General features: G+C 30.1%; 2 protein-coding genes and 1 long non-coding RNA gene across 7 annotated transcripts; 1 reads left to right on the top strand and 2 right to left on the bottom strand.

The window, feature by feature from the left end:
* Nucleotides 1-1,538: 1,538 nt before the first annotated feature.
* LOC122533380 lies at nt 1,539-2,460 on the bottom strand. Its single transcript, XR_006307698.1, has 4 exons — nt 2,284-2,460; nt 2,132-2,200; nt 1,992-2,050; nt 1,539-1,808 (listed from the first exon to the last, which is right to left on the bottom strand). It is a non-coding gene; the product is annotated as an uncharacterized LOC122533380 (long non-coding RNA).
* Nucleotides 2,461-5,744: 3,284 nt separating this feature from the next.
* On the bottom strand, nt 5,745-8,084 carry LOC122533379. 3 transcript variants are annotated; one of them, XM_043663019.1, is made up of 3 exons: nt 7,604-8,084; nt 6,478-7,457; nt 5,745-6,376 (listed from the first exon to the last, which is right to left on the bottom strand). In XM_043663019.1, exons 2-3 carry the CDS (start codon nt 6,692-6,694, stop codon nt 6,267-6,269), a joined length of 327 nt encoding a protein of 108 aa, XP_043518954.1. In that variant the 5' UTR covers nt 6,695-7,457; nt 7,604-8,084; the 3' UTR covers nt 5,745-6,266. The 3 variants fall into 3 exon arrangements, with proteins under 3 accessions (XP_043518954.1, XP_043518956.1, XP_043518957.1); XM_043663021.1 differs by having other exon boundaries at nt 7,767-8,084; XM_043663022.1 differs by having other exon boundaries at nt 6,491-8,084.
* Nucleotides 8,085-9,449: 1,365 nt separating this feature from the next.
* On the top strand, nt 9,450-13,755 carry LOC122533376 (regulator of nonsense transcripts 2). 3 transcript variants are annotated; one of them, XM_043663014.1, is made up of 2 exons: nt 9,450-9,475; nt 10,060-13,755. In XM_043663014.1, exon 2 carries the CDS (start codon nt 10,076-10,078, stop codon nt 13,520-13,522), a length of 3,447 nt encoding a protein of 1,148 aa, XP_043518949.1. In that variant the 5' UTR covers nt 9,450-9,475; nt 10,060-10,075; the 3' UTR covers nt 13,523-13,755. The 3 variants fall into 3 exon arrangements, with proteins under 3 accessions (XP_043518949.1, XP_043518947.1, XP_043518948.1); XM_043663012.1 differs by having other exon boundaries at nt 9,450-9,497; XM_043663013.1 differs by lacking the exon at nt 9,450-9,475 and adding an exon at nt 9,690-9,728.
* Nucleotides 13,756-13,979: the final 224 nt, after the last annotated feature.

The following is a 13,979-nucleotide window of genomic DNA, read 5'->3' as shown; positions in this document are numbered from 1 at the left end:
GTTGGACACGCGAAAAGGGGACACGCGACCAGAGACTGTGCCAACCTGCCCGGCCCTACCTACTTATAATTAAACACAGGCATACCAGAAAGTAAGTTACCTATCCTATTCAGGGCCCCTATATTTAAAAAAATGACAAAACAGGCACACCAACACACTCATTCCACGATTCTCACACATACCACTCGGGCGCAGACCTAAACTAGAGAGAACGTCCCGGGACGCCTCCGACACCCGAGTTTAACATTCAACATTCACACTTTAATTTACGTACCAATTTCCTGAAATCGACTGACAATGACTAGCGACCATTGCGTAAAACGTGATTAAAACACGTTTATATTTATATGTGAGATATTAGTAACTAAGGAAAGATACATATAATTTATATAGAAACTCTGCAAGTTGACTTGGAACCATTATTATAACTGATAATATAATTAATAATATAATTACAGTGTATTTAATAAGTATTATTATAATACATTCATACTTCAACTTAGTGCGTCAATATTTTAAATATTTATAATGAATAAAATAATAGAAACGACGCAATTCCACATCCTAACCACACACACACATGCGGAAAATACGTCGTGCACGATACGCTAACACATTGTCAGTCGCTGAGAAATTTTTTTATAAAATTACAAACTATGGTCATCGTGCCCAATGTCTTTCACCCAGCCAAGTAACACCTGAGCACGTGAATGAGATCCTGACAATGAACACGGAAAGGATTAAACCTGAAAATCCTGAACTAAAAAAATGATTAGTTTATAAAATTTGTATTTAACGGTCTATTATATTATTTTATATTGGAAACTCTAATGACTATATTCTTTCAGAAATTATTGAAATTGCAGGAGAATAAAGACAATGAATAAAACTTGAATTTATTAAAAAAGATATGAAATCTAACAAATGATAAATAATCAAAATCAAACAACTGACTCTAAATTAAATATCAATGAGCTCAGGCGAGTTTTTCATCAAAGCACATTTTTGAAAAAGCAGTGTTTAAACTTGTTGCTTTGATTCAAAAATTGCCTGTCGCGAAGTATCTTCTTGCACATAAAACTTTATACATTTTTCTACGGAAAAAATTCTAATCTATCGAATTCTGCTGAAGTTCATAATTATAAAACTCAATTAATTCAATTATTCAATACTATTATAATACTAAAAAAGAAGGTGAAGTTGGAAAATTTTAATTATTATAACAGTTGTTAATTATTAATTATTATAACAAAATATATCAATATCAATAAGTAATAACTGCATCTTCCATAGCAACGAAGTCGGAGGGTATCCATCCTCTCTACTATGAAATGCTCAAACGAAATAATACCAATAATAATTATTTATAGATATTTATATATATATATTATCTTTGCAAACATTTATATAGAATATATTTTGATATTGAATATATTTTGATTTTACAAGTAATTATTATAACTTTATATATTCAAACTAATTGTTAAAATCGCGATGTGCAAGAAGCCCTATCCTGATCTAATATAGAAAAATCTGAAAAAAGTGTTACTACTCACGGGTATAAAAAATACCCGCGGTCACTATGCTCATCAAAAATTCTACGTATACAACCAGTCGCTCGTGCCGACTCGGACCTTTCGTCCTACGACATGGTTAAGTGACCGGAGGAACATAAATTCATGCGACTCACGGGACAGATGTGAAAAACATTATCGCCGATGCTGCACTGGAACAGGGAAAGTTATCGTGAAGACCCTCATCAAGTAGATACCATTAAAAATCGCATGGTGGAACAGCGTGAAAAATTTCTTAAAAAACATAAAACATTTTCTTTCTAAAGACACAGTGTTATTTGTGAAAAATTTTAATATTGATAAAAATTGGAATAATTTGAAGTGTTTTTATTTTATAATTATAATTTTACATTCAACTTCAACTAGAAAGAAAGCTATAGAGAATAAAATTTGAATACAACATGCTAGAGTACTTACATTTTTAGCTTTTGAAGCATCATAAGATTCTTGCAGGATTAGGGGAGACTGTAGAAGATCTGTAACAAAACATTAAACATTAGAATTTATATTTAAAAGCGAAGCAAAATCTTAAGTTGGAAATAATTAAAGATTCTTACATTCTTGACTTTAGAGCCACTGTTGGATTTTTCCCCAAAAATGCAAAAGTTGATGCTGTGAAGCTGCGTCTGTAACAAACATCAAACATTATACTTTGTTGTCAAATTTGAAAAATTGGATAAATTGAGATATAATATATAGAACTACTTACAATCTTGATCTCCAGGAGAAGCCTTATCCTCTTGAACACAATAGCGAATTGACTCTAACAACGAAAGCGAATATTGAACAAAAGAAAATACAAAAAAAAGAAAAATAAAAGACTATCAACGCGCGCGATTAAGTAACAATCGGCGGACTCACTGACTCTAATTTCACGAATTATAATTTAAATTAATAAGAGCCATTTTGCTCAGAAAAATATTAAAATATTATGCAACAAACAATGACTCTACCACATTGCGCGCGGTCACAAAAATTTTCTGAAAAATTAAAATAAAGCTGATTAGTAGAAGGAGGAGGACGAAGGGATAGGATGTTCATTTAGAAAATACTGTTATTTGTTGAGAAAATAATTATGAAGAATATGTATTAAAGATATTAGTTGTAAATTATAAAATATTTCTCAACACTGAATATTGTAAACGAAAGACAATTATTGTATTATGAATATTCGTCATTACAGTAGGAAGTATACATTAATAATATATCATGTCGCGTTTTATAAATATTCCAAAATATTTACATGATCAAAATTTGCGTCTGAAATCTTGCTTTGAATCGTTTCAATTGCTTTTAATTGTTTTTCAATTGCTTTTTTTGAACGTTACCGTATTGATTTAAATTTTGTCTGAGAACTGGATGATACTTCTTTCTGGATGATTTTTCTGGAACCTTCTTTATAGATGAGGTGTGTTTCTTTCCGCCATGTTTTCCGTTCAAAAATCGATCATGAGAAATATCGATTACGTTCAAGAATCGTAGGAAGTATATTGCATATTTCACGGGGCGCTGTAATCGCACGTTTCACATAATAAGTTGACATAAAAAATAAAAAATTCTGATCTAAATCAAATTTAAAACATTAAATACAAATATCCTTGCTAAATTATTGTTGAATCTATTATTGGAATTATTAATAATTACACAGTATATATCAACAAATGAATAGAAAATGTTATAATAGAAATAACAAAATATTTTATTTATATATATATTTAGGTGACAATATTTGTATTGATTAGAATTGATATTAAATTTTGGTATAAAATTATAAATAACTTTTAGCATAGTATGTTCCATTTATATGCTATTATTTTTTTAATTGCTGAAAATTAAGTGTAATAATTATTTGGTTAAATCTTACCTTGAGTTGAAACTAAAAATGCACGTTTTATCTTAAAAATTCATAACACAAACACAAATTTAACAACTATTGATTTAAATTTTTACCTCAGCATGTCTCATTAACACTTCTTTCTGTATAATTTTCTGAATAACACTTCCTTCTTTATGGATGAAGTGTGCTTTCTTCCGCCATATTTCCCGTTTAAAAATCGATCATGAGAAATATTGATTACGTTCAAGAATCGTAGGAAGCGTATTGCGTATTTCACCGTGTGATGGCGCTGTAATCTTTAACGAATTTAAACCCAATACGCGCACGTTTCGGACGAAATATTAACGTGGCATAAAAAATAAAAAACTGTAATCTAAATCAAATACACAAAATTCATGAAAAATTCTTTAAAAAGAACGAATATTAACGAATATTAAAGAACGAATTTATATAAAATATTCATATGCTATAGATGATAAATTGCCAATACTTTAAACTTTTATAATTTCGTAAAAAAAAATTGTAGAACAATTAATTAATTAACATGACTTTATTTTAAAGCGTGAAGTCTCTACTTTAATAATCTGCGCGAGTCTCTACCGAGATTATTTCTTTCAAAAATATTCAAAAATCTTTCTCACAGAAAAATTCATCACTGAAAAATTTTCTCCATGATCAGATCATTCATTATCTTAAAAATTGAAATATTACAATGACCCTTTAAAACTAGCTGTTTTCTTGCCGTTTTATTTGAACTTTAAACATTAGAATTAAGTGACAAAAATTTAAGAGATTCTAACTAACATTTTGTCATTTAACTGTGATAAAGTAAAATCAATAAAATGTAGGAAAAATTGTATAACGGGTTTTAAGGGCTCATTGTAGGACAGACTATAGTCTTTAAGACCATAGTAAATTTAATCGTGAAAAAATTTTTTTCAGTGATTTTGAAGAAGTTTGAATTTTTACAATTTTTTCAACAAAAAAAATATCATTAGTTTCTCACTTATTGCATGATGCAAGATTATCTCTCAAAAAACGAATTTAGGATTGTAAAGATAAGTATGTACACTTTAAAGTGAACATATTTTCTTTCATAAAGTAATGACAGTTTAATTTTTCGTTGAGAATATAATTACTTTCATCCATCAATGAAAAATCTTTTACTAAATGTTAAAATTCAAATTCAAATCTTTCTGCCAAGATATTTCATCTGCAATTATTCTCAGAGATTTTTCTATGAATTAAGAACTGATAAAAATGAAAGAAGGTAACTTACCATCTACTGAGTGTACAAGTATATTAACTAATTGTAAGTCAGCCAACAATGTCATAACAATTGTACTGGTTAAAATTGAATTCTGGCAGATTTCGATGAGTTCAAGCTAAAAATGCAAGTTTCAATTTAAAAATTCGCAACACAAACACAAATCTAGTAATTATTGATTTAAATTTTTACTTGAGAACTTTTGAATAATACCTCTTTCTGGATAATTTTTCTGAATAACACTACTTTCTTTACAGATGAAGTGTGCTTCTTTCCGCCATGTTTCCCGTTAAAAATCGATCATAAAAAATATCGATTACGTTCGAGAATCGTAGGAAGTGTATTACCTATTTCACCGTGTAGTGGCGCTGCAATCTTTAACTTCAGAAAAATAACAATATTTATAAAAATTTAATACGTCCGATCCTTTATATAAAAATGCATTTCAATCAATTTTTTCTAATACTTTTAAACAGATGTAAATAATCAAATATATAATAAATTTTTCGTTCCAATTTCTATCAATCCCTGTTCCGAATCGTTATATTTTTTTTTTTATATTTCATATTCTTATTATGTTTATATTCTTTTACTGATGAAGTATCACTATATCATTCAATCTAATAAATTATTCTTGGAGCAGATGCGACAACACTATCTATGTTTTTTGATTTTGATAGTTTGTTAGTCTCTCCACTACATCAATTTCTCACACAATGAAATTTCTTCGTAGTGCACGAGTCCCATTCTCTCAGTCTGTTGATTTCCCTACTAATTGTAAGTGGACAGATCGATGCAGCGGAGGGCATAGCGCTAGCGATCAAAAAAGTAGGAGCAAGGGCTTGTGGGCCAGTAGTTAAGCATCTCTGCTCTAGAGAATGGAAAAATTTTGGCCAGTCAGTACAATTCGATTTAAGTTCGAAGACCTTTTTCTCGTAATAGTTCTTATCTTCCTTATTATTAAAACAGGGAAGTGATTAGAACCCCAGGTCTCATCATTCACAACAATATTCAGAGTAGAGAATAAGAGTCTCTATCACTATTGGATTTAAAATTTTGTATACATTAATATATGTACAAGAGTTGTCATTGTGTAGTAGAAGATCAGCAGTTTCCAAGGCATTAAAAGATCTTCCACTGGCTATTTGTATATTTACAATTTCAATTAGAATGATGAGCGTTAAAGTCACCTACTACAATGAAGTTGCGTTTAGTGTCAATATTTTGAACAATTAGATCCCACTGATCTTGTGTGAGACTGAAGTCTGGAGCTCTACACAAATAAATGTATCCAATTCTGACTTTACATTATTTAAACAAAGACCACATAGTTTAATTGAGATATTAGGATATTTGATGTTAGTAATTTGCCTGAAAACTATGTTTTTACAGATAAGAATTAGAATTCCAACCACCTTTTGAATGAATTCTGTCCTTTCTGAACTCTATGAATCCTGGGAAGCCATGTTTCAAAGACAAGAATCAGGATATCATAATTGACTGAATTTCCAGGTGCTTAAAGCGAAGATTTCTTGAGTTTCAGAAGAAAACCCATAACAATATAATAGTTGTAGATATGAACTTTAACCTAATTGGAGTCTTCTTCTAGAAGAAAGAAATCCTTACTCACAGAATCTTCTAAATAGGAACTATTGAGGCGTTTGATAATTCTTGTGATACAGCTTTTTATCTTAAGTTCTGTAAAGGAAAGAATCTTTATTAGAGCCGGTATGTCTCTTATGTGGTTTAACGTTGCATCTTGGGATTGTTGCACGTGTTTAGTAGAAACTATAAACAACTTTGAAAATTCACTGGGTTTGAGTAGGATCCGAGATGTAATCCTTGACAGGCAGCAATAGCAAGATTTCTTCTAGGTCTTCTAGTCTCTGCTCTGTTAGCTATTTTGAGTTTCTTGATTTCTTTGCTAGAAACAACTGCTTCATGTCTACTATCATCTTTAACAGCTAAAAGAAGAGTTGTTGGAACAGCTGAAGTCAATAAGCTGTCTCTCTTCATGGTGGCAGGAGCACAGTTTCTGATAGTTTCAGCATGCAGTATGTATCTGAAATAATGATGTAGTAGAAATCTGGAATGAAGGTAACTTAGGAAAAGATTCTGGCTGCTCAGATGACTGGATCATTATTTCGTTCTGACATGAGCTAGAATTGATTAAAAGCAGTGGCTGGAAATCAAAGTTTTGGCAGAATTTAGTCACATGATCCTATTTTCTGCAGTACAAGCAAGCTACTTTTCTTCCGATAGATGTATCCAATAAGATGTATTATCTTAATTTATTTGGGTAGATTTAGATACGTTTAAAATGTCTTTGAATTTGGATTTGACATCTGACAAAGAAAACTCAAGATGTATCCTGGATCATTTATCTTGTGCCAATGAAGATAATCTGGGAGATGAGTCTCATATTGTTTCTAACAAACTCTTTAAAAATGATTTAGTGCAGAATTATAGAGCATACATTGGATAGTATTAATCATTTGAATTTAAAAATGATTGGTTGAATTTTAATTTTCAGGTAGTAAGAGTTGATCTTTACTTTTGTATGGTTCTCTGTATTCTGTCAGCTTTGTGCTTACTATCCTAATATAAACAAACTCTCAGTCTTGAGAAATTCTAGATATAAATCTGATGTTCGACAGGCCAATAAGTTTGCCAATTTGAACAATGTATTCTTGAATCGCAGTACTTCTGATGGAGTTAATATGATTGCTTGTATATGGAACTGTGATTGCTGAACATATGAGGCTTTGGAAGAAACATTCTGAAAGGAGAAATGCATGGTTTAAGGTAAAATATGTCGAGGTTATGTGCTCCTGTAATGTAATTAGGGATTAACTAGGAGCAGATTTTGCTCCCGGGAAGGTACAAAGGGACACAAAGAAACACAAAGGAACAGAAAATATTTACATAAGCTAGCTATTGCTATTTACTCGCTAGCATTTCCGCCCTGAATTATCCCAGTTAGCAATGACAAAATTTAAAAATTTTTATTAATACACTATGAACAATAAATGGGACACAAAATGAAAGCTAAGAGTCTTAAAAGGACGTTGTAATTTAAAAAACTGACAAATTATTCCTCTGAATTGGGATTTTTTAACAATAAGTGACAATTGACTCGGTTTGTAGCGACCTATGGTCCCTCGAGTAAGAGTTTCGAACACCAACTTGTACAAGCCGCAAGTGGCTGTGCGCCTAGCGTCGAAGTCGATCGATATTCGATGTTAAGCAGAGTGCGGGAACACCGTTAGGATGGGGTGTGACCGACCAAATCCAGCCTAGCGAGTAGTTACACAACAACAAGCGTCTGGGGTAAGGAGTCGCTGCCATCAACCCCACTGGATGAGTCTAGGCAGCGACTCTGAGACGAAACGCCGCACAACCTTTCCTCACCTTACCCACATCATCACTTCCTACATTATCCTCGCATTATCATCGACACTTTTCAATCCCTTCAGGTTTGTAGCGACCGTTACATCTCCAAAATTTACAGTAGCGCCATCTACACAATCGTCCTGTCGAAAGGTACGATTCCTGTAAGTCGACATTACAAATTATAAATTGATATTTTATTTATTACTGGAAATGTTATTGCCATGATTACTTGTTGATAGAGATATATATATATAGACTCCTTTTAGAATTAGTTATTCATTCCTTAATTAACATTTGTTGAAAACAGTTATCTATTTTTGCTATAAACTCCATTGTTATATAATTTATTATAATTTATTAAAAGTTATTAAAGTTAGAAAGTTCTTATTTATTTGTAGTATTATAATATTATCATTATAATCACTACAGGTTTATAGTGATTATGATAATTTATACTTATATCACAATACTATAAATAAATAATAACTCCGTAATTAATTTTAGTTGTTTATATAAAAATATTATCACAAAATATACAATTACTAATAATTTAATGAAGATTATATAATGAAAGTTAAATGACGAATAATTTCTATAAATGAAAGTTAAATAACGAAATAACGGATGAAGAATTTCTACTATGGCTACAATATATATAAGTGTCAGTAAACATTTCTATGGTGATAATAAAATTAATAGCTATTTTTAAATATTCTATTGTTTATATTAAATACACATCTCGACGGAACATAGATGTTGATCTAAATTCTTCGAAGTAGAGGTCGCTACAAACCGAGTCAATTGTCACTTATTGTTAAAAAATCCTAATTCAGAGAAATAATTTGTCAGTTTTTAAAATTGCAACGTCCTTTTAAGGCTCTTAGCTTTCGTTTCATGTTCTTACTTACATTTTAGAATATAATAATAAAGATTTTTGAATTTCATTATTGCTGACCAAGATAATTCTTAATCAATGATCTAATCTTTATCTGAGCTATGCGGTATAATTACTGAATCTATTCTTTTTGGCTACAAATAGTTTGAATAATGTAAATATAGTGCATAAATATTTTTATATTATACAGTAATCTGCATTTAGCAAAATACATAATAGTTAAAATATATTTCCTTTTAGTAATTATAGTTTATATTAACATTAGGTATTATTTTATGTTTATATAAGTTTATATAACTATATTAATAACTTTATATATATATACGTAAACAATAAATTTCAATTGTATTATCTATATTAAAATTTAATTTTTAGTTTTAAATCTATCATTTTTATAGTTTCAGTATCTTACGTGTATATATATACATGTCATTCTTACATCTGTGTATTTGAAATCGCTCAATGTCAAACAGCTTTTCACGTGTGAGATAGTTGTCGTCTGCCATGAAGTAAGCATTCTTTCTGAGAAGTGTAAGTAAACAATTTTCAGAAGTTTATAACAATTTTATAAAATAATATTAGTATACGGAGTTTGTTTCACATAATTTATTTAATTTTCATTTCGTTTCACTTGTAAATATAAATATATCGTATATTGATTATAATGTATTGAAGTAAATAAAATCGTATTACGTATAAAAATGTATTATTTGTTTAAAGTAAACGTAAAAATCATATTTTTTCACAATATGTTTATTAATGGTAAATTATTTTAATTTAATATTATAAACTTAAATGGTTTTTAAATTTAGAAACACAAATTATAACGTTTTATTAAATAGTTTTGTTATATAGAAGAATATTTACTCACTTTTTTATTGTTTACTATTTTTATGTTAATAATTTAATATATTGTTAACATAGTTTATTATAACAAATAGGTAATACATGAGTATTATTTATGAATGATATTTATATATATGTATATATATATATATATATATTGTGATGATAATTGTTATTGCCTTATTTGTGTAATTCATAAATTGCTTTTCCACGTGACATTTTACAGAATGTGCAACATATATTTTAGGTAACAGATTTGTACAATGTCAGAAATTGAAGAAACAGTATCAGAAACAACAGAAACATCTCCACAAGATGCTGTGTCGGAGGAAGATAAACAATTCTTGACTGACTATATAAAAGAAACAGAACAGCGACTAAATGCAAAAGAAGAAATTCGAGCAGCTAACTTAAATCCTAACAGACCACCAGAATCATATTTCAGCAAATTAGATTCAACATTGAAAAGAAACACAACGTTTGTTAAGAAACTGAAGAATTTTAGTAGTATACAATTAGATACAGTTCTAAAAGATATGACACACTTAAACTTAACAAAATATGTAAGTGAAGTTGCTACTGCTTTAGTTGATGCTAAATTAAAAATGACAGATGTTGCACCTGCAATTAGGGTATGCAGTTTCTTGCATCAAACGTACGCAGAATTTTCATCTCATTTTTTTGAAAATTGGCAAAGAATTTTATCCCTAAAAGTTGTGGATAAAATTGCAAATCCAAGCAAACTTCGAGTAGATCTTCGATTTTATGCTGAACTGGTTAATGCAGGAATTTTTACCCATAAGCAAGGATTACCTTTACTTGGTTCTGCATTGACAGTTTTAATTAATATGGATAAAGAAGAACATAACAATGCAAGCATCATATTAAGCTTTTGTAAACACTGTGGTGAAGATTATGCAGGTCTTGTATCTAAAAGAGTAAGGGAAATATCTGAAAAGTTAAAAATATTTATACCCAAGAGCAAATTACTTTCTCCTGATAAACAACAAAATGTTAGATTATTGTTACGAGATTACTACAATTCATTGTGTAAGCATTTATTAAAAGAACATAAAGATCTTCAAGCTTTTGAAAAACAAAATCGTAAGATTTTACAGACTAGAGGCGAACTAAGTTCTGAAAGAAAAGAGAAACTTGAGAGTCTTCAAGTATCGTATGATCGTTTACTTAATAATGTGCAAAGCTTTTCTGATACTTTAGATGAACCTATGCCAGAACTTCCTGTAGACAGTGAAATGAAGGCAGAAGCAGAAGAATCATTGAAAATGATTAGTGAAGGAGAAGAAAGTAGTATTCTAGAAGATATGTGGGGAGACGAAGAAACCAGACGATTTTATGAAGTTTTACCAGACTTAACAGTATTTCTTCCTGGTTCATATTTGAAAGAAGTACCTAAACAAGATGTTCCAATAAGTGAAGAAGCTTTGGACGAAGAAATAACATTTGATGAACTTGAAGAAACTGAGAAAGTGGATGAACCTGAAGCAGAAGTAGAAGAACCACAAGTTTCAAACATAAGTAATAAAATACTTTTAGATGCATTTATAACACATTTACCAAATTGCGTAAATCGTGAATTAATTGATAATGCGGCAGTACATTTCTTAATGAATCTTAACACAAAACATAACAAAAAAAAATTAGTAAAAGCACTATTTGGTGTATCTAGAATTCGTTTGGATTTACTGCCATTTTATTCTCGATTAGCAGCTATTCTTTATCCTGTTATGCCTGATGTAGGCAATGATTTATGCTCAATGTTAAAACATGATTTCAAATATCATGTACGCAAAAAGGATCAAATTAATATAGAATCAAAAGTAAAAGTTGTTAGATACATTGGTGAACTTGTTAAATTTAAACTTTATTCAAAGATAGAAGCATTATATTGCTTAAAAGTTTTACTACATGATTTTACACATCACCATATTGAAATGGCTTGTAATTTGTTGGAAACATGTGGAAGATATTTATTTTGTTCACCAGACTCGCATCAAAGAACAAAAGTATATTTAGAACAAATGATGCGTAAAAAGGCAGTCACTGCATTAGATTCACGTTATGTAACAATAATTGAGAATGCTTATTATTATGTAAATCCACCAGAATTAACAGGGGGTGTATCAAAAAAAGACAGGCCACCTATTCACGAATTCATAAGAAAATTGTTATATCAAGATCTTTCAAAAACAAATACGGACAAAGTTCTCAAATGGATGCGCAAATTAGATTGGGAAGATGAAAGTGTATCATCTTATGCTATTAAATGTCTTACTGCAGCATATAATGTTAAATACTTGAACATTCGATGTGTAGGAAGTTTATTAGCTGGACTTGTTGCACATTACGAAACAATAGGGCCTCATGTGGTCGATGGTGTGTTGGAAGATATACGATTATGTATGGAAATTAATTTACCGAAATTTAATCAACGACGTATTGCTATGGTTAAATATCTTGGAGAGTTGTACAACTATCGCATGGTAGAAAGTGGAGATATTTTCCGAACATTGTATCTTTTGATTACATTTGGAGTTAGTATGGATCACTCCATACCAAGTATTTTAGATCCATCTGACCACCTTTTCAGAATTCGATTAGTCTGTACATTATTGGAAACCTGTGGGCAGTATTTTAGTGGTGGTTCTAGTAAGAAAAAACTTGATTACTTCCTAATATTTTTCCAAAATTATTATTGGTTTAAGTACACGGATCCTGTTTGGACTACAGAAAATCCATTCCCAGTAGGCATAGATTACATGTATCGGGACACATTAACAATGTTAAGACCAAAAATGCAATTGTTCCAAAGTTATAAAGAAGCACAATGTGCTGTTGAAGAACTGCGAAATACGCTATATCCCACTCTTGGAAACCCTAATGCAGAGGATGGTATTGAACGTACTGATGCAGAGTCTGATATGGGGGTAATTGCTGAAGGAGATGAAGATGTAACTGTAACATCTGGGAATGGTAGTGGTGACGCAAAAGGTGTAGCTGATTTGCATTTTGAAGAATCTGAAGACTGTTCTGAAGCACAATCAGAAGAAGATTGGACTGCTGATGCAGAAAGAGACTACACTATGGGTACACAAGAAAATACCCAAGGAGATCAAAGTCTTTCAGAAGGAGGTACTGATGGTGTTATTATGGATGTTCCAGAATTAAATGCAGCATTACCATCTGGCCCTAGAAGAGTAAGTTGCCCTGAAGATGACGACTTTTTGTCTGCTCTTGATAAAATGGTTTCGGATAACATACAAGATAGAATGCGAGATTCAGTGAAACCGCAACAAGTAGACATTTCTGTTCCTTTACATGTAAAAAGTACTAAAAAAACATATGAACAATTGCAAGAAAGACCTTCCGATAACAGCACAGTCGATTTCGTGCTTATGTTAAGAAAAGGTAATAAGCAACAATACAAGAATTTAGCAGTTCCTGTATCATCGGAATTAGCAATGAATCTTCGAAATAGAGAACAAGAACAAAAGGAAGAAAAAGAACGAGTTAAAAGGCTGACACTGAATATTACAGAAAGACAAGAAGAAGAAGATTATCAAGAAACCATTAATCAGAGTACCAGACCAGTGACAGTAAATTTGAATAGAGAACGGCGACAAAAATATAATCACCCTAAAGGTGCACCAGATGCCGATCTTATATTTGGCCCTAAAAAGATACGGTAGATGTATTTTAATGTTCTTGAAAATTAATACTTATCATGTTAGAAAAAAACAATTTAAAAGACAAACTATTTGTTCATATTTTTTTGAAAGATTTAGGACAAATTAGTAATATTTTACTTTTAATTTGAAATATGTATCTGTGTTGTTCCTATGAATTCTTAATCGGATGGATTTTTCAGAATATAAAAATATATTTTATATTAAAAATACAAAAATGCATTATATATGTCAATATATATTTCCATATATTTGTTATTGCTTTTTGATATATATTTGAATGAAGTAATTGTTGCTTACACATTATAAATATTCAAAATTATTGATAAAATTACCAATTTGGCTGTTATAAAAATTTTGATTGCAAAATTTACATATTGACATAATATAATAAGTTATATTAATAAATTATACTTTAATATCTTTGTTAATAATTTCAGTAAATATTTATTAACAATAA

The sequence above is a fragment of the Frieseomelitta varia genome, unplaced genomic scaffold (genome assembly GCF_011392965.1).
Source record: "Frieseomelitta varia isolate USP_RPSP 00005682 unplaced genomic scaffold, Fvar_1.2 scaffold_522, whole genome shotgun sequence".
Classification (NCBI taxonomy): domain Eukaryota; kingdom Metazoa; phylum Arthropoda; class Insecta; order Hymenoptera; family Apidae; genus Frieseomelitta; species Frieseomelitta varia.
The sequence above is the reverse complement of the archived record's forward strand: the minus strand, read 5'-3'. Positions and strand labels throughout refer to the sequence as shown.